The following is a 20,987-nucleotide window of genomic DNA, read 5'->3' as shown; positions in this document are numbered from 1 at the left end:
GCGAAGACCCAGTGACGTTTGCCGGGGAAAGTGCACAGAATTTTTGTTAGGGAGGAGGGCGGCGATCGCCCCCAAATTGTTGTGCTTCTTTTGTCGAGTGGGGCGGGCTTCTGCTTGCCGGGGGTGGGGTGGGCAGAACCTCAGGTAACTGAGCATTTTTAATGCTTTTCCATGACCTTTTTGAAGCACTGGGGAAGTGAAAGTGTGGGCGTGCCCCGTGAAGTCAGCTGCCGGACTGATGCCTCAAGGCAACGCCAGGGACGTTCTCCTGCCCTCCTCCAGGCATATTCTTGGAGCATTTCTGAGGTTGGGTGAGTGTTGCTCTGGGCGGATGTGGGCTTTGTGTTGGGGGACTAAGAGGAGCTTCTCGGGAAGATTAATTTAGGTGCTTTGCCTTGGAAGCTGGCCTAAAATGCAGAGGCTGAGGGGGACCCCACTGGATTAGATGGAGGTGAGCTTCTGAAGAAGCAAAAAATAAAATAAAATATGCACTCAGACAGGGAACTAGAAATGTGGAGCAAAGGTGGGTGTGGATCAGGGCCGGATTTAGGCATAAGCTAAAGAAACTATTGCTTAGGGCCAGTGGCGTAGCGTGGGTTCTCAGCACCCGGGGCAAGGCAAGTAATTTGCGCCCCCTAACCCGTGGATTTTAGCACTCGAGTCTCTTCCGTGCCCCCCCCAGATGTTGCTCCAGGTGCGGCAGCCCCCTGCCCCCCCACGCTACGCCACTGCTCCCACCACAAGTCTTCAGGACAGCCTTCCGAAGGCTGGCGCGGGGAGAAGGTCTCTCTGCCCCACCGCCAGGCTTCGGAGGAGGTCCGAGGACAGTGGGGTTCCTGCTTCCTCGAGGAGGGCCGGCCAAACGCGCCCCCCAAAATGTTGCGCCCGGTGCGGCCGTCACCCCTGGCACCCCCCACGCTACGCCACTGCTTAGGGCCCCACTCTCTTGGGGGCCGCAAAAAAATTTAAAAATAAACTGCATGTACATTTCCAAAATATAAGATGAAAAACAAATAAAATGGCTTTAGATAGCTATTAGGTCCATAAATTCCCTTATAGCATATATTCAGCACAGGAAACAGTGACAAATAGTTGTTGACAAAGGACAGCTGGACATATAAAGGGCCCCATTACTTTCAGTAGCTTAGGCAGGCACCCCCAAACTCGGCCTTCCAGCTGTTTTGGGACTACAACTCCCATCATCCCTAGCTAACAGGACCAGTGGTCAGGGATGATGGGGACTGTAGTCCCAAAACATCTGGAGGGCCGAGTTTGGGGGTGCCTGGCTTAAGGCCTCATCAAACCTAAATCCAGCCTTGAGTGTGGATGAGCCCTAAGCTTTTAGAGTTCTTTGAGAATGTAAAAAAATCAGTTGCGTGGGTTTTGCTGGGGAACACAGTGTACTTAGATTTCGCAAAGTCCCTAACCCCATGGGAACTTGGCAAGAAGGTGAGAAAAGGTGTCATCATGTGGGCTGCTAACCTGTTAAAGAACAGGTTTAGAGTTCTTTGAGAATGTAAAAAGCCAGTTGCATGGGTTTTGCTGGGGAACACAGTGTACTTAGATTTCACAAATGCCCTAACTCCATGGGAACTTGGCAAGAAGGTGAGAAAAGGTGTCCTCATGTGGGCTGCTAACCTGTTGCTGTTGTTGTTTAATCGTTTAGTCGTGTCCAACTCTTCGTGACCCCCTGGACCAGAGCACGCCAGGCACTCCTGTCTTCCACTGCCTCCCGCAGTTTGGTCAAACTCATGCTGGTAGCTTCAAGAACACTGTCCCACCATCTCATCCTCTGTCGTCCCCTTCGCCTTGTGCCCTCCATCTTTCCCAACATCAGGGTCTTTTCCAGGGAGGAGTCTTCTCTTCTCATGAGGTGGCCAAAGTACTGGAGCCTCAGCTACAGGATCTGTCCTTCCAGTGAGCAGTCAGGGCTGATTTCCTTCAGAATGGAGAGGTTTGATCTTCTTGCAGTCCATGGGACTCTCAAGAATCTCATCCAGCACCGGGAATTCAAAAGCACCAATTCTTCAGTGATCAGCCTTCTTTATGGTCCAGCTCTCACTTCCATACATCACTACTGGGAAAACCATAGCTTTAACTAGACAGACCTTTGTTGGCAAGGTGATGTCTCTGCTTTTTAGGATGCTGTCTAGGTTGGTCATTGCTTTTCTCCTAAGAAGCAGGCGTCTTTTAATTTCGTGACTGCTGTCACCATCTGCAGTGATCATGGAGCCCAAGAAAGTAAAATCTCTCACTGCCTCCATTTCTTCCCCTTCTATTTGCCAGGAGGTGATGGGACCAGTGGCCACGATCTTCTTTTTTTTGATGTTGAGCTTCAAACCATATTTTGTGCTCTCCTCTTTCACCCTCATTAAAAGGTTATTTAATTCCTCCTCACTTTCTGTCATCAAGGTTGTGTCATCTGCATATCTGAGGTTGTTGATATTTCTTCCAGCAATCTTAATTACAGCAAGGGATTCATCTAGCCCAGCCTTTTGCATGATGAATTCTGCATATAAGTTAAATAAGCAGGGAGACAATATACAGCCTTGTAACACTCCTTTCCCAATTTTGAACCAATCTGTTGTTCCATATCCAGTTCTAACTGTAGCCTCTTGTCCCACATAGAGATTTCTCAGGAGACAGATGTCTTTCTGGAACTCTCTAGCTTTCTCCATAATCCAGCACATGTTTGCAATTTGGTCTCTGGTTCCTCTGCCTCTTCGAAATCCATCTTGCACTTCTGGGAGTTCTCGGTCCACATACTGCTTAATCCTGCCTTGTAGAATTTTAAGCATAACCTTGCTAGCGTGTGAAATGAGTGCAATTGTGCGGTAGTTGGAGCATTCTTTGGCACTGCCCTTCTTTGGGATTGGGATGTAGACTGATCTTCTCCAATCCTCTGGCCACTGCTGAGTTTTTCAAACTTGCTGGCATATTGAGTGTAGCATCTTAACAGCACCATCTTTTAAAATTTTAAATAGTTCAGCTATTTAAATCACTTCCACTGGCCTTGTTATTTGCAGTGCTTTCTAAGGCCCATTAGACTTCACTCTCCAGGATGTCTGGCTCAAGGTCAGCTAACCTGTTAAAGAACAGGAATACAAGAGTAGGAATAAGCGGAGAGTTTTGCTGGTGGAGGGATTTAGAAAGCAGAGCCTCCAAAATCCGAAGTCCCAACCAGTGTTGTTGTTGTTTTAAAAAATGTTCAGAAATAATCTCAAGGAAGGGTTAGCAGTGAAGTGGTCCTGCTTCCAGAAAACATCACAATATTCCGTGTGGTCGAAACATAAAAGAATTGTGTGTAGTTTCAGAAGGATTTCTCCGAACTGGATGACAACAAAATGGCAGGTGTAAGTGTAAATTGATGGAAACTGGGACAGATCCTGAATTCACACAGAGGCTGACAGTGTCTGACCTGGCAGTGACTTACTGGGAATGGGATCTTGGCATCGTGGGATCATTAACCCAGTGTGTAGATAAGCAAAAGGCAAATTCCATGCTAGGGTTCCTTAAGAAAAGGATCTAAAACAAAACTGCGGATCATTTGTAATGAGCTCTGCACATCTTTGCTGTGACCGCATCAAAACCTGGTCAGTATATTGCAAAGGGATATTGCAGAGCAGCACACAGGGCAGGAAAGGAGAAGCGAAAATTCTCTGTGTGGAAAAGTTGCAATGTTTGTGGCTTTTTAGATTAGAAAAGCAGTTAGTCACAGGAATGGTGTGGCAAACATGATCATATTCATGGTATGGACTGTCAGGAAAAAGCAGCAATGCGAGAGCGAGCTGCAAGTTGCTGGAATGCAAAACAGGATGTTGATGTTTGGGACTGTACCATTGGAACAAAGGGGCAGTCTATTCACTGTACTGAGCACCGGGTGTTAGCTCAGAGTGTCATCTGACCTGTACTGGAAGTACAGGGGTGGAGTTTTCTCTCTCTCTACTGTTGGAGTCTGGAGAGTGCAGACGTGTTTCTCTGTACTGCTGCAATGACAGAAATAAAGACATGTAAATAGATTTCTGTCTGTCTCTTTCCCCTCCCTGAGGGAAGCAGGGAGGACGGAGGAATGGTGTGTCCCTCTCACGCTGAGTGGAATCGCCGAATGTGACCTTGCCTGTATCCTGCTGGGAGATGCAGACGGGGAGGTCAACAAGGATCTCAAGCCTGGAGAGATGCCAGTTACCTCTGACTGAGGCCTGAGAATCCGACATGGACATCTGCAGGAGTTCTTCCGGCTGGGGGGAGGGAAGTTAAACACAGAAAGTGTGAAGCTGGCTATAAATCCCTGTGAAAAATGAGAAGAATAGGGCATATGCATTTTTTTGTCTCCCATTACAGGTTCTATCAATGTTGGAAACATGGGTGTAGGGGAAGTGGAAAGAGCAAAGGTTTCTTTCCCCCCTCTTATAATGCTGGAACTTAGAGCCCTTCAGTGGAGCTGAATGTTGGAAGATTTCAGGACAGATGAAACAAAGTCCTACCTCACTCTGTGTATCCTTAAACAGTGTTGGCTACCACCTTAAATGGCTTTAAAAGAGGGTTTGGCAGATTCATGGTGGATAAGCGCTAGTTAGCCACGCTGGCTGTGCTCTTCAGAATCAGGACACCAGTTCCTGGGATTCCCAACTGGGGAGAGGAGCTGTTGTGCTTGGATGCTGCTTGGGACTTCCCACTGGATCATCTGGTTGGCCCTGTGAGAACAGGATCCTGGGTTAGATGGGCCTCCTTTGGCTTGATGCAGCAGCGTTCTTCTTTTGTTTTAAGAGAGTCTTCTTTCTTTGGTCTTCATGTTTTTAGTGATGAACTCTTCAATATCTCCATCCCTGCCAAGCTGTTGGTTCTCCTTGCAGACCTGTCTTCTACAGAGCACCTGCCATCTGCCTCAAAGAGGAGGATTATCCGTGACAACCTCCTAGTGCTGTGATCTTGCTATTCTAGAGTCGGGTAGCTGAGAAGAGGCAATGGTTGTTTTGAGCTGGGGAGGCTAGAACATTGGGTTCCTGCCCTATCTCTGTAGTCACTCCAGCAAAGCTTCTTCTGACTGTAGGCCAACAGGCTTCCTGGCACCAACCTTGGCATTAAGTACCTGGGCAGCATCCGGGGACGGTCTTTGGGGACACACCTTCATCAGCCATGCCTTCTCTGGGACTTGTGCTTCTGTGCCTGGTGGCCCTGGCTCCGCTGAGTTCAGCCAGCCAGCCCCCCAACATTGTCCTCATCTTCGCCGATGACCTGGGCTTTGGAGATCTGGGCAGCTATGGGCATCCCACCTCCTCGACACCCAACCTGGACAAGATGGCGGCCGCCGGCCTCCGGTTCACCGACTTCTATAGCAGCAGCCCTGTCTGCAGCCCCTCCCGGTATGCCAGTCCCCATCTCCCTTTCTTGATCAATTGTTTGGAGTTAGTTAATGCAGTGTTTCCCAACCTTTTTTGGGCAAAGGCACACTTGTTTCATGAAAAAAATCTCAAGGCACACCACCATTACAGCCCCATGACGTCAGCGCGCAGCGTCACGCCGGGAGGGACATGAATTGCTAGCAAATTACATAATCACCTCCTTGAGGGCTGGCTCATCTTCTCCGAAGGCAGAACCCCATTAATTAACAGCACAGACTCACACCATAGCCAAGACGAGGGGGGAAAACCTCAGTCATGCACAGTCATGCACATGTGGGGGCTAAATGAGGACAAAGACTGGGCAGAGAGCAGGGTTCAAATCACCCCACCTGGCCAGGACAATCCCTGGGTGCTCCCTTGGGCCACTCGCCTGACCCACCTCGCAGGGCTGTTGTTGCGAGGATAACACGGGGAGAACCACGCGCGCCCCCGGGAGCTCCTTGGAGGAGAAAGCGGGCAATGAATGCAATGCACGAAATATATGAGAGGCGACCAGGTTTTGCAGGTGAGGGGCCCCCGCCAGCCTCCGCTTCCAACACCCGGCGCAACGACGCCGAAGTTTCCCCCTGGGCTCGGCTCGGGGAGCAGCACTGCTCCCCCCCCGGCTCTCTCTGCCGCCCACTGGGGACCCCCCTCACCTGCCAAGTCCGGAGCGCCGGTGGAAGTTGCATGCATGCATGCAGGGCGCCGCGTTGCCATTGCATTGCACTGCACTCCATGCAACGCCTGCACGCATGCATTGCCTTGCACGCACGCCAAGGGGTCTCCCCGCGGTCCGATGCGTCCCCTCCGGCGCAGATGCAGCATTGCAAAAATAACCCCCCCCCCGACGCAGCCCTACCTGGGGGGCAGCCCCCGCCTCCGCCGCTCCGCCTCCGCGGGGATCCCCGGGCTCCATCCTGCTGCCCGATCTCCGCGGGGGCGCAGGCAGGCTGTGCGGGGTCTGCGCGGAAGAGCCCCTGCCCGCCCGGCCGCCGCCGCTGCGCTCATTCCATGGCCGGGAGAAGAGCGCTTCAAACAAAACGCCCGGCCCGCCAGGCCACGCTGGGAAACGTAGCTTGCGCACCCCGCGCGGGCGCGGAGCCCAAGGGCAAGGGGACTACGGATCCCAGCAGCCCCCGCGCCGGGGACGGAGGGGGAGAGGCCGGGTGCAGGGATGGAGGGACGGGTGGGCGAGCGAGTGAGTGAGTGGCAGCCGCCAAGCCTTGGCCGAGAGCCAGGAAGGGCCTCCCCGGAGGAGGAGGAGGGAGGCGCAGAGCGGGAGGGAGGGAGGGAACCCCAGGGGTCATCTAGTGACGGCGCCCCAATCGAAAATTTGACTTTAAAAAAAAGAAAAAAATCTTTCGAATTTTTTACTTTTTCCCGCGGCACACCAGGCAACATCTCGCGGCACACTAGTGTGCCGCGGAACAGTGGTTGCGAAACACTGAGTTAATGTGACATAAGTCACACCAAAGGGGACAGTCATCTTTCTCGGACTCAGTCCCTCCTCCCCACGCCCCAGATATGCAGTTATACAGACTATGCTAACCGTAAAATGTTCTGGACACCAGTACACACACGATGACTGGTTCTTGCATGTTCTATCGCTCCCTTCCCTTAGTCCTTGGGCAGAGGTGGACTTTGGTAATATGGCACCCTGAGCAAGGACAAAATTGGGCACCCCTTCCAACCTTGAGTCATTATTATTGGGTATTATTATTACCGTATTGGCCCGCAAATAAGCCACACCTTTAAAATTTGGGGGGGGGGGAGGAAAGACAATAACGGAATATAATCTGCTCCCTTAAAATTGGGTTACAGGCTGAAAATTCCTGCGTTTGGTAGAATTGTAACTCTGAGCCCATTGAAACCTTTGATCTTGCAAGCCCGCAAAAGTTTCCATACAACCGCTAAAATCATAAATCACTATTCAATCGCCACAATTCCACAGGCACTCTTGTAAATGGCAACAGTCTGAAGCTCGCAAATTGGCAAGAAAACATGTTTTGTTCCTTTTTACTGTACGTCTGTTTCAGCAGCGATATCGTAAAAGCCCATTTTTGTAAGGTCGCAAATTTAAGCTGCAGTTTAACTTTTCATGGTCGGAATTTGGCGAGGGGGAAGGGAGGCTTATATTCAGGCTAATACAGTATTATTCTGCACCCGCTCTGCTCAGCGCCCAGTGGGGGGGGGGAGGAACTGCCCAGATTGCCCTAAATCTGGCGCTGCCTGGGGCACTTTTCCTTGAGTGGGCAGGTGACGGCATGTTCCTTTTGGAGTGGGTGGGGTTTGGCTGGAGCTGGGTGACTGCCTGGCTGTTGGCCCAGAAGTCTGGTGTCTTTCCTACGTGCTCTTACCCCTCCAGGGCAGCCCTGCTGACTGGTCGCTACCAGACCCGCTCCGGCATTTACCCCGGCGTGTTCTACCCTGGCTCCCGAGGAGGCCTCCCCTTGGCCGAGGTGACTCTGGCAGAGCTGCTGAAGGGGCGAGGTTATGCCACCGCCATGGTAGGCAAATGGCACCTGGGCCTCGGACCGAATGGGACGTTCCTGCCCACGCACCAAGGGTTCGACCACTTCCTGGGGGTGCCCTACTCGCATGACCAGGTGAGATGCGGCCCGGTGGGCAAAGCAGGGAGCATCGCAGGCTCAGAAGGGGGGAGGTTTGGCGTCGCTGCAGGAAAGGAGGAGAACTGGGCTAGGAGACCCTTGTGCTTTAGGCTGCAGCTGAAGCAGTTTTGATGAGAGGGTCTAACTCAGATCTGCTTGGGGAGATGCAAGGTTTTCCCCCTCAATTACAGCATTCCCTGTGAATTTGGTGGTTTGTTCATTTTTTTATATAAAAAAAGAAAAGCACTGAATTCAGCAGGTTCGGATTTGGACCTGACTACCTTGGGATGCGGGTGGCGCTGTGGGTTAAACCACTGAGCCTAGGACTTGTCGATCAGAAGGTCAGCGGTTCAAATCCCCGCGATGGGGTGAGCTCCCGTTGCTCGGTCCTTGCTCCTGCCAACCTAGCAGTTCGAAAGTACGCCAGTGCAAGTAGATAATAGGTACCACTCCAGCGGGAAGGTAAACGGCATTTCCGTGTGCTGCTCTGGTTCGCCAGAAGCGACTTAGTCATGCTGGCCACATGACCTGGAAGCTGTACGCCGGCTCCCTTGGCCAATAAAGCGAGATGAGCGTCACAACCCCACAACTGGACTTAATGGTCAGGGGTCCCTTTACCTTTACCTTGATATTATATTGGCAATACAATATCACTTAATTCTTTGGAAAATGCTTCTCACAAACAAATCACAGAACTGTAGATTTGAAGGGATACTGAGATTCATCTAGTCCAATCCCCTGCAATGCAGGGATTTCTAAGCATTAAATTAACAACGCACTGAACTTTAAACATTACATTTCAGAATGTGGCCCTGAGCCCTATTTACTGGGAAGCAACAGCAGGAGAAGGCTGTTGCCTTTGGGCCTGGAATTTGGGGGTTTTCTGGGAGCATCTACGTAGTTGCCCCTCTTGGGAATGGGCTACTGGTCTGGATGGGCATTTGGTCTGCTCTGGCAAGGCTCTTGTTAAGTTCTTCACTGTGAAATGTTGATGAATTGTGTGTGAGAGAGAGAAGTGCCAGATTTACATATAAGCTAAACAAGCTCTAGCTTAGAGCCCCACTCTCTTGGGCCCCCCCCCCAAAAAAAAATTAAAGGAAAAAAACCTGCATGTACGTACATTTCAAAAATATAAGATAAAAAACCAATAAAATAAAACCTACATACAGCAACAGTGTTTTGTGTTGTGTAGGCTCCTCTGATGTAAGTCATGCTAGCCTGCTGCCTAAAATATCACTAGTTTGTTCCTTTCTATAATAATAATAATAATAATAATAATAATAATAATAATAATAATAATAATAATAATAATAATATAATTTATTATTTATACCCCACCCATCTGGCTGAGTTTCCCCAGCCACTCTGGGCGGCTCCTAATCGAGTGTTAAAAACAATACAGCATTAAATATTAAAAACGTCCCTAAACAGGGCTGCCTTCAGATGTCTTTTAAAAGTAAGATAGCTGCTTATTTCATTGACATCTGATGGGAGGGCGTTCCACAGGACAGGCACCACTACCGAGAAGGCCTTCTGCCTGGTTCCCTGTAACCTCACTTCTCGCAGGGAGGGAACCGCCAGAAGGCCCTCGGCGCTGGATCTCAGTGTCCGGGCTGGACGATGGGAGTGGAGACATTCCTTCAGGTATATTTCTATATATAGGGTGCCTACATTCTGCGTGGACTAGTTGCATGCCAACATGTGCAAATGGCTTGAGATACCTATTAGGTCCATCAATTACCATATAGCATACATTCAACACACAAAACAGTGACAATTTGTTGTTGACAAAGGACAGCTGGACATTAAGGGCTCCATGACCTTCAGTGGCTTAGGGCCTCATCAAACCTAAATCTGGCCGTGTGTTTGTATGTGTGTCTGTGAGAGAGAAAGATTAAGGTTAAACTTCATCATTGCCCATATGGGAGTGGCGCTGGTGGAGCTAGAACGATGAGTGGCAACCCTTAAATGGGCTTCTAAGGCAATGAACGCCTGTGGTTTTGTGTGCATTCTGTGTCACTGGCATGCTCTGACTCCTCCTCTCTCCTGTGATAACGCCGCCTTTCCCCTTCTTCGTCCTGCTTCAGGGCCCCTGCCAGAACCTCACCTGCTTCCCCCCGGACACGCCCTGCTTTGGGACCTGCAACCAGGGAGTGGTTCCCGTCCCCCTGTTCTGGAACCAGAGCATCACACAGCAACCTGTGTCCTTCCCACACTTGCAGCCTCTCTACAACAGCTTTGCCCGAGACTTCATTGTCGCTAGCGCACGGCGCAACCAGCCCTTCCTGCTATATTATGCCTCCCATGTAAGTTCCGGAGCTCTTTGTGCAGGCTTGGGGCAAAGAACCCAGGCAGTTGAGTTTTATTCCTGTCCTTCGGATGGGCTGGAGCCTGTTCTCTGGAGTCCAGCAGAGCTCCAGCGCTGCCTGCGGCTGTGTGAGATGCGCTTGTGTGCCACACAGGCAAGAATGAGTGGCCGCATGATCTTCCACCTCTCTGGTTGATTGGGAGTTTGACACACCCCGCTCCCCTCTGAAGCTAATATTATTATTAATAATAATTTATTACTTATACCCTGCCCATCTGTCTGGGTTTCCCTAGCCACTCTGGGCAGCTCCCAACAGAATATTAAAAGCACAATAAAACTTCAAACATTAAAAACTTCCCTAAACAGGGCTGCCTTCAGATGTCTTCTAATAGATAGTTGCTTATTTCCTTGACATCTGATGGGAGGCTGTTCCACAGGGCGGGCGCCACCACTGAGAAGGCCCTCTGCCTGGTTCCCTGTAACCTCATTTCTCACAGGGAGGGGACCTCCAGAAGGCCCTCGGAGCTGGACCTCAGTGTCTAGGCTGAGTGATGGGGGTGGAGATGCTCCTTCAGGTATACTAGACTGAGGCCATTTAGAGCTTTAAAGCACCAGCACTTTGAATTGTGCTCGGAAACGTACTGGGGGCCAATGTAGGTCTTTCAGGACTGGTGTTACATGGTCTTGGCGGCCACTCCCAGTCACCAGTCCAGCTGCCACATTCTGGATTAGTTGTAGTTTCTGGGTCACCATCAAAGGTAGCCCCACGTAGCGCGCATTGCAGTAGTCCAAGCGGGAGATAACTGCAGCAGGTGTTTCTTCACACAGAGCAGAACTGCTGCAAGTCTCTTGTCTTGAGCGGCTTTTGAAAAAGGGTTGGGTGCTTTAAAATAATAGTCTGAGTTCCCCGTATCATGCTTAGCCCCACCCTTGGGTGATGAAGTGCATCCTGCAAAATAATCACATGTATGCACATTTCTGATGGTCCAGACCCTTCTCAAAACCTCAAGGCTCTTCTGCTGCCAAATGATGATTTTATAAATATAAAATGCTGCATGTTTCTGACCACCAGGTGCGGGCAGTTAAGAGCACTGCTGGGCTGCCCCTGTCTTTAACAAAGAATTGGAAGAGTTGGAAGGAACTCTGAGGGTCCTCTAGCCTAACCCCACACAATGACGGACTCTTAACAAAAACATACATGGTAGATGGCCGTCCGACCTCTGCTTAAAACCCTCCAAGGAAGGAAACTCCATCATCTGCTATTGTAGATGGTCTATTCTGCTACTGTATGACTTGCGTCGTCAGAAAGTTCTTCCTGATGTTTAGTGGGAACAAAACAAAATAATGAAGTTAAAACACCATTAAAACACTGCAACAAGGCGATAAAACCAGTTAGTAGCGCTGCAGCAGCCTTATAATAAGTTCAAAGGCCTGTGAGAAAATGTGTTTCTTTAAGTTGTCTCCTAGAAGTCATGGGGGGGGGCATATTTCCAGATGGAAAGACTTATACAGTGGTACCTCTAGTTACGAACTTACCGCTAATTCGTTCCGGAGGTCCGTTCTTAACCTGAAACTGTTCTTAGCCAGAGGCGTGCTTTTGCTAATGGGGCCTCTTGCTGCCGCTGTGCCACCGGCACACGATTTCCGTTCTCATCCTGGGGCAAAGTTCTCAACTCGAGGTACCTCTTCCAGGTTAGCGGAGTTTGTAACCTGAAGCATTTGTAACCTGAGGCATTTGTAACTTGAGGTACCACTGTATATAACAAGGGAGCCACCACAGAGAAGCCCCAGCCAGGAAAATGGGAATGGTAGAGATCAACTTTTGGACAAATTAAGCTGGGGGTGGAGCATGGCGGTACACATAGTTTTAATTTCACAGCATCTGTTCTATCAACTGCAATGAGCCAGGATGCCTAAAGGGGGAGAAAGAGTTAGTCCCTTCTGCACTGTCCTTGCAAGCTCCCCAGAGGCGTCTGGCTGGGCCACCTTGGCCAATGGAACCAGCAGGGCTCTTCCGAGGTTTCCTGATAAAACTATTCTGCTGAAGTTAGGAACATTGACAAGTGCCTTGTTCTCTACTCATGCACAGCACACGCATTACCCCCAGTTTGGGAGTGAAGAATACGCAGGCCGCTCGCCCAGGGGCCCTTTCGGAGACGCCCTCCTTGAGTTTGATGGATCCGTGGGGCACATTTTGCAAGCACTGCAGGACGGCGGGGTAGCCGAAAACTCCCTGGTGTTCTTCACCGCCGACAACGGGTGAGGCTGCTTCTCATCTCCAAGATATCTAACCCAGAACTGGGTCTCAAAGGGGTTTTTTTGCTCAGGAAGCAGGAAAGATTGGCAAAGACTGTGGCGGATTTTATTAGGACGGACAGTGAATTGCTGACATTGCAGACTAGTTCTGCTGCCATATATACTTTTTGACTATGGCCGAGCTCCTGAGCTCCTTGAAGGCAAATTGCTCCATCTGGCCATAAGATATGGCTGCAGAATTTGGGGAGCTTTGAGTTCCAGGCAACTTATGTGCATTGAACACATGCAAGTTCAACTGTATGTGGTTGACACTGCACAAATTAAACACATGGAAGGCAGAGAGCTTAAAAGCTCTTTTTGCGCAGGGCTTCCCCAGTGTGGAAAGAGCATTTAAACTCTCAGACTTGCTTACTGGGCTCTGGGAGGCTCTCATGAGATCTTGGGATCGCCATGCAAGATCTCGCAAGAGCCTCCCAGAGACCAGTAAGTAAACTCAGTGTTTGAAAGCTCTCTTTCCCATTTGTGGTGAGGGGTTAAGACCCTTTTGGCATGCCGGCTCTGGAAGGTAAAGATGATCACACAGGGGCACTTCCAAGGTGTTGTTTTGACCATACGCGATTTCGGCTTTATACACACAGCCCTGGGACATTAATCCCTGCGTAAAACGCAAGTGATCTGCACCAAGTTTGTTAGAAAGGAGATGTTTTAATGGAAAAGGAGTGAGGTCCCAACCAAAGAAGAAGGGCAACTTAAACTGATGGAATATATCTAACCAATAGAATAAGAAAACAAGAAATATGCACATTTAAAGAAGACTGGAAAATGTTTACTGAATATATGGGTGAAAATTGTGTTCGTTTGAAAACCCTGGTAGCATTAAGATAAATGCGACAGTGCAAATAAGATTTGATGGATGTAGCAATTGATTACTGAACGGTTTAGTTCATATAAAATATGCAGGGATGTAAGGTATGTAAAAGGACACAGGTGGCGCTGTGGGTTAAACCACTGAGCCTAGGACTTGCCGATCAGAAAGCTGGTGGTTTGAATTCTTGCGATGGGATTAGTTCCCATTGCTCGGTCCCTGCTCCTGCCAACATAGTTTGAAAGCACGTCAAAGTGCAAGTAGATAAATAGGTACCGCTCTGGCGGGAAGGTAAACGGCGTTTCCGTGTGCTGCTCTGGTTCACCAGAAGCGGCTCAATCATGCTGGCCACATGACCTGGAAGCTCTCTGCGGACAAACAGCAGCTCCCTCAGCCAGTAAAGCAAGATGAGCGCTGCAACCCCAGAGTTGGCCATGACTGGACCTAATGGTCAGGGGTCCGTTTACCTTTAAGGTATGTACAATGAACCATGGAAAGAAGAGAAGGGAAGTTATTGATTTAAGGTTGCTTAAATGAATATTTTGAAATGTAATTTAGAAAATGTTTTAAATGAAAAAGGGGTGGGATGGGGGAATATTGCATCCTAATCATAGCTGTCAACTTACAGATTTGAAAATAAGGGACCAGCAGCCTCAAAAATAAGGGATCAGCAGCCAAAATAAGGGATTTTCCGGGCACAGGTATGTTCAACTTCTGAGCCCTTCCGAGTCAAAGGCAGAAAGCCCAGCCAGCAGCCAAACGAAGCCTCATCAAAAAGGGACAGCAGCAGGACATGGCGCTGGGATAAGGGACTGTCCTGCCAAATAAGGGACACTTGACAGCTATGATCCTAATGTTTATTTCCTCTCGCTTACAGCCCTGAAACTATGCGCATGTCCCGAGGAGGGAGCTCTGGCCACCTCAAGTGTGGCAAAGGCACAACGTATGAGGGAGGAGTGAGGGAGCCTGCTGTGGCCTACTGGCCAGGCCACATTGCCCCAGGTATGTCTGGCCCCAGGTATGTCCGGCCCTTGCTGCCTCAGGGTTGCAGCAACCGCTAGATCAGGTGCAGTCCTGCATCCAGGGGTGGAGCAAGGTGGGGGTGGACTGCCCCAGGTGTCATTACTGAAGGAGGTGACATTCTGCACACCACCTGCCTGTGATTCCCGCCTACCGCGATCTGTCAGGGGAAGGGGTAGATCTGTGCCGCTTTGCCAGTGGCCTTCACTTTTGACAGCCCCGCGCTCCCAGGCTGCTTTAGGAGGCAGGCAAGGAGAGGACAGGAAGGAGTAGGGCAAGCAAACAAGTGGAGGGTGAAAGGAAGGAGAGAAGGAGAATTTCCCTCAGCTCAGGACCCAAAGCCTGTAACCCCAAAAGAAGCTCAACAACTTTGGCCAATCCTCCCCTAAAAAAAGGGATGCGGGTGGCGCTGATCAGAGCCTAGGACTTGCTGATCAGAAGGTTGGCCGGCGGTTCAAATCCCCGCGACGGGGTGAGCTCCCGTTGCTCGGTCCCTGCTCCTGCCCACCTAGCAGTTCGAAAGCACGTCAAAGTGCAAGTAGATAAACAGGGACCGCTCTGGCGGGAAGGTAAACGGCATTTCCGTGCGCTGCTCTGGTTTGCCAGAAGCGGCTTAGTCCTGCTGGCCACATGACCCGGAAGCTGTATGCCGGCTCCCTCGGCCAATAAAGCGAGATGAGCGCCATAACCCCAGAGTCGTCTGTGACTTGACCGAACGGTCAGGGGTCCCTTTACCTTTTATCCCTAAAAAAAACCTCAACAACTCCTGGCAATGACAATGGGTAGATCACAGCCAGTCTTTTTATACTGTGAGTAGATCGCAGTCTCTTGGGAGTCCAACTAGATTTCAGGGGGGAGGGGGTGACAAGAAATTTTCCACACCGGGTACCAGCTAACCTTGCTATGCCACTGCTTGCATCTGCCCTGGCTACCCTTCCTGTCTTGTGTTCAGAGGATGCCACAGCGCATGTCTTCCAAATCGGGGCTGGGCACCTGGTGTTGTGTTGTTTTTTTTAAAAAAAATATTTTTTAAAGGACTGCCTCCCCATCCTGGACCTTGCAGGTCGTGTTTACAATCTAGCAGGAAGGACAGGGGTTGCTTTGGCTGGCGGTGAAACTGGGTGTATTGCTTGCCTGTCGGTTACACGGGGGTGTTATAATTAATACTATTTTTAATGGATTTCTAGGGGGTATACCCTCCCCGGGTGGGCTAAAACAAGTCAACGCCAAAATTTAAAGTACCATACCCCCATTGTCTTTCGCTGCCCCTTCTTTTCCTGTCTGTTTCTGCATTCAGGCGTGACCCATGAGCTGGCCAGCACCCTAGACATCCTGCCTACCGTGGCGGCCTTGGCTGGGGTTCCTCTCCCCAATGTCACACTGGATGGCTACAACCTCAGCCCCATCCTCTTTGGAAGTGGGAAGGTGAGCTTCCGGTTGGTTTCTCCATCTCAGCATCGGCCGTCACAGTCAGCGTGAATTGAAATGGGCTGTCGGGTGGGGGCCAGGTAGGGGCAGGGAAGCAGGGTGGTCCGTTGACCCCTCTGCACTCCATCCTGCTTCCGTGGTGCCACTGCAGACTGGTCTTCCGGGATTGCAGCAGTTCCACCACGTTCCCTCCAACACCATTTGAGGGACCGCAAGGCGTCGAGCGAATCTCTGAGGCCATGGTGCTTGGGGGGAGCTTGGTGATGCTGGAGAGCAGCTGTGCTACCTAGTTTGAGAAGCGTGCTGGATTTAGGTTTGATGAGGCCCTAAACTACTGAAGGTAATGGGGCCCTTGATATGTCCAGCTGCTGCTGCTGCTGGAGCAAATACTTCTGTGCTTCCAGGTAAGGTTAGGTTAAGCATGTGGGAATGTTAAGGATAGTAGGAGAGGATATACTGATTAAATATTATCCTTCCTTCACTCACTCTAGTGAGTCATGTAGCAGAGCAGAAAGCTAGTTTGCAGATTAGTTTGAATCTCTTTAGTTAAGCAGATTGGACTATTCCTGGTGTCCCCTTTTATCCTTCTTAAAAGAATAAGGACACAAGAGTCTCTCCTTAAAAGTAACAAGAAGTTTACTCACATTCAGTTCACCGTATGATCCCCGAAGGCAGGCTCTAGCTAGCAGTTAAAAGTACAGAGAAAAGTGTGGCTTACATCCTTTGTAAGGATCAAAGCCCTTGCGCTGCTGGCTGAGAGCCAGCAGACAGCGAAATACATTAAGAGAACAGCATCAAGAGAACAAAACTGGCAGCAGGAGAGCAGCGTGGAATCGAGAGAGAGAGATGGCTGCATGACTCGTCTCTTTTATGGAGTCAGCCAGGGCCATGCCCTTCTCCCTGGTCACATGCAGGGGGAGGATGCTCCAGACCAGTGGAACAGGAAGTTACACTGACCGGATGTCCCCCTGCTTGTGCCCATTCTAGGGAAAGAAGGAATGTTGCATTTGACTGCACCAGTCAATTACACTCCACAAAGCAGACCTGTCGCTGATGCCATCCCACTCAATGTTTTCTCTCTTGGCAGCCAATGAAGTGGAAAATCTCATGCTTTGCATATTACCCTCCCCATATTGTTCTTCCTTAAATTTATATGCTGCCTTTCAACCAAATATCACAAGGCATATCATTCTGGCTCCTCTTTCAGAGTCCCCGTCAGACCATGTTCTATTACCCCCCAGCCCCCAGCCAGTCGCTCGGCGTCTTCGCAGTCCGCTATGGAAAATACAAAGCCCACTTCTTCACGCAAGGTAAGCTCAGGGCTTGATCCTGCCTTGCACTCCCTGTGGTCATCTGAACCCCTTCCTGACCTGGGACGGCCATGGTGCGCCATGTCTCCTTTTTGTGTCATTGCAGGAGCCTTCCATAGCGACACGACCCCCGACCAGGACTGCCACGGGACGACCCCCCTCACAGGCCACGAGCCCCCGCTGCTCTTTGACTTGGAGTCAGATCCTGCGGAGAATTACAACCTCCTTCGAGGCGGCCCTGTGGGACCCGACGTCCTGTCTGCCCTCAAGGAGCTCTCTCTGCAGAAGGCGCTTTTCGATAAACAGATGGAGTTTGGGGAGAGTCAGCTTGCGAGGGGCAGTGACCCGTCGCTGGAGCCCTGCTGTTCTCCTTCGTGTAGCCCAAAGCCTTTGTGCTGCAGCTGCGCGTCGGCCTCTTAGCCTCCCTTGCATAAGCTCCTGCCACTCGCCGTACTTTGTACATGCACAGCTGAACAGTTGCGAACTCCAATGAGGGCTTTCAGCACCCTTTTCATTGAGGGAAATCCACATGTTAGGGGCATAGGAAACTACTTCATACTGAGTCAGACCATTTGGCACAACTAGGTCTGTATTGTCTACACAGACTGGCAGCAGCTTCCTGGGGTTTCAAGGAAGGGAAGTCCCCAGCCCTGCCTAGAGATGCAGGATTTGCACTCAGGACCTCGGTGCTTTTAAAACAGGGGTCAGCAACCTTTTTCAGCCATGGGCTGGACCACCATCCCTCGGACCATGTGGTGGGCCAGACTATATTTTGGGGGGAAATATGACAATATTCCTATGTCCCACAAATAACCCGGAGATGCATTTTAAATAAAAGGACACATTCTACTCATGTAAAAACACGCTGATTCCCAGACTGTCTGTGGGCTGGATTGAGAAGGCGATTGGGCCGGATCCGGCCCACGGGCCTTAGGTTGCCTACCCCTGCTTTAAATGTCCATGGATCCTCAGAGAGGCTGGTCCAACAGTGCAAAAGCAAGGCATGATCTTAGAGGTGGTTGCAGCAGGCAGCTTTGCCTCTGCCCATGACAACATACTCTGTAAAACCTTGCCACTTTGAGTGTTCGCGGTGACTGGTCCTCTTCCTCTTTCTCCTTGGAGGAGGACTTTGTGGGATCAACTGCCAACCGTGCCTCGCTCATCTCCCCCGAGGGAAGTGTTCTGGGTGACTTGCATTTAGGAAAGAATTCCGTCCAGCCAGAAGTTGCCTGGTTTGCTCTGTGTTCTCTTTGACAAATGTCTCTCTGCTCACTGGAATTCACCAGCCTTCAGGCAGGGCCTGGTAGGGCTTGGCTTAACTGCGGAAGCATACATCGGACTATCTTCTCCCTACACCTTCCCTATGCCCTGTGTCGCACCCTCTCTCAGCCCATCGGACAGCCCTTCCACTTCAAGGGGGTGGCTCATATCCTAAGAAAACTGCAAGGCAGCGCTAGAACCACAACGCATCACAAAAAGAAGCCAAGCTGTTCATAGAATCCTAGAGTTGGAAGAGACCACAAGGGCCATCGAGTCCAACCCCCTGCCAAGCAGGAAACACCATCAGAGCACTCCTGACATATGGTTGTCAAGCCTCTGCTTAAAGACCTCCAAAGTAGGAGACTCCACCACACTCCTTGGCAGCAAATTCCACTGTCAAACAGCTCTTACTGTCAGGAAGTTCTTCCTAATGTTTAGGTGGAATCTTCTTTCTTGTAGTTTGGATCCATTGCTCCGTGTCCGCTTCTCTGGAGCAGCAGAAAACAACCTTTCTCCCTCCTCTCTGTGACATCCTTTTATATATTTGAACATGGCTATCATATCACCCCTTAACCTCCTCTTCTCCAGGCTAAACATGCCCAGCTCCCTTAGCCGTTCCTCATAAGGCATCGTTCACACGGTTGCTGTATGCAATAATAAAGAACTTGAGAAGCCTGGGATGAATTGAGAAGCCCAGATATTCCTTTGTTAACATCCTGCCTTTTTTCCTCTGTGGGGCTCCTAAGTGGTCAACCATCCATGCATTGGCCAGACCTTCACAGGTTCAACATCAGCAAACTGGTGGCACCATGTTCTCACCCCATAGAAAGCCAGCTATGTACAAGGTCTGGTCCTCACCAGGTGTGGGGAGTGGGGAGGAACCAGGCATCAAAATGGATCATCTCAGTTTTTGGATTGGGGGCAGCAGCTGAGCAGCTCCAAGCAGGCTCTGTGGCCCAAATGCTCAGGGCGAGAATCATCATCATCATCATCATCAAACCTTTTATTGGTGTCACATACAAACATCCATAGTAAATCAATACAGAATGACCACCTCCCCAGTGTCACAGAACATTTGTCAAATGAAAAGAGGCGAAAAGTCTAACGTTACATCTCTAGGTCTCCAGGGAGATCAGACGTCTGCAATGTGTTTCTGTGACAGAAAACCAAATAGAGATATTTAGCTGCTAACTTGGTGAGCTCCTGATCATTCCCCAGTAATAGAAAATGTATGACCTCCAACTCTGGTTTCCATTCGGGGATGCAGAGTTGATCTAGAAACTGCTGGCGGAGATCAGCATATAGTTTACATTTAAGAACCATGTGAGTAAGAGTTTCCAGCAGGTGGACTTCACATGGGCAAATTATTTCTACATCCACCATTCCCGAGAAACTACCCCAAAGGAGGTTTGATGGGTTTGAATAATAATAATTTATTACTTATACCCCGCCCATCTGGCTGGGTTTCCCCAGCCACTCTGGGCGGCTCCCAACAGAATATTAAAAACACAATAAAACATCAGTCATTAAAACTTCCCTAAACAGGGCTGTCTTCAGATATCTTCTAAAAGTCAGATAGTTGTTTATCTCTTTGACATCTGATGGGAGGGTGTTCCACAGGGTGGAGCCACTACCGAGAAGGCCCTCTGCCTGGTTCCCTGTAACTTGGCTTCTCGCAGGGAGGGAACCGCCAGAAGGCCCTCGGTGCTGGACCTCAGTGTCTGGGCTGAACGATGGGGGTGGAGACGCTCCTTCAGGTATACAATGTTGAGGAAAGTATCCTGCAACCTCTTGGAGACACTGGCAGGGTCTGCCACAGCAACATCAATCAGGAATGTGTTTCCCATATTTCCTGCAGGTGACTGGAGAGGCAAATCTTCTGGAAACTAAAAGCAAACTTCCTCATGGGAAGCAAATGGTGCACTAATCTGGAGGAAGGCTGGACTCTTAGTATCTCTCTGCTTGTGAGCTGAGGAAGCATCATGCGGATTTGAATGCCATCCTGGCTTGTAGGCAGTCTTCTTCCTCCTTTCCCCCAGCTGGAAATTGTAACAGTGGTCTGCCTAATAAGGATGTTGCAAATGTGGCTGAGATATGCTTTCAAGGCTCAAAATGCCCTTTATTAACGCAGTATTTTTATTTCACCTTTTATACCGTATCCCAGGAATAATAAATGAAATTGTAATAAACTTGTGCTCACAGAGGTATTTTTTCCAGGAAAAAGATGTAATCAGGTCTGCATTTTGCCAGGTGATTTTGTTTCTAAAAAATGGGTGGGGGGGTAGTATTATATGGATTATTTGCTGTTCATAGTCTGGTTTAAAACCATGTATATATTTGATTCCCCCCCCCCCCTTTAAATTGCCTCTGGCTGTTTTGGGAAAGGTGGGAAGAAAATATAATAAGAGTAATGAATGGCATACAATTTTCATTGGTGATATAACAACAGCTTATACAGTCATACCTTGTGTTGCATCCGCTTCATGTTGCGTCTTTTCGCGTTATGTCCCGTGGCAACCCAGAAGTACCAGAACAGGTGACTTCCGG

General features: G+C 49.8%; 1 protein-coding gene across 2 annotated transcripts; it reads left to right on the top strand.

Annotated features, from left to right (window-relative positions):
- Nucleotides 1-4,341: 4,341 nt before the first annotated feature.
- On the top strand, nucleotides 4,342-20,629 carry ARSA (arylsulfatase A). 2 transcript variants are annotated; one of them, XM_083461362.1, is made up of 9 exons: nucleotides 4,342-5,363; nucleotides 7,750-7,990; nucleotides 10,081-10,299; nucleotides 12,391-12,560; nucleotides 14,300-14,424; nucleotides 15,740-15,867; nucleotides 17,078-17,180; nucleotides 17,287-18,669; nucleotides 19,067-20,629. In XM_083461362.1, exons 1-8 carry the CDS (start codon nucleotides 5,137-5,139, stop codon nucleotides 17,598-17,600), a joined length of 1,527 nt encoding a protein of 508 aa, XP_083317488.1. In that variant the 5' UTR covers nucleotides 4,342-5,136; the 3' UTR covers nucleotides 17,601-18,669; nucleotides 19,067-20,629. The 2 variants fall into 2 exon arrangements, with proteins under 2 accessions (XP_083317488.1, XP_083317489.1); XM_083461363.1 differs by having other exon boundaries at nucleotides 4,342-5,409; nucleotides 6,834-7,990.
- Nucleotides 20,630-20,987: the final 358 nt, after the last annotated feature.

Source organism: Podarcis liolepis (genome assembly GCF_965112155.1).
Source record: "Podarcis liolepis genome assembly, chromosome: 10".
NCBI classification, from domain to species: domain Eukaryota; kingdom Metazoa; phylum Chordata; class Lepidosauria; order Squamata; family Lacertidae; genus Podarcis; species Podarcis liolepis.
This window is presented reverse-complemented; position numbering and strand designations above follow the sequence as displayed.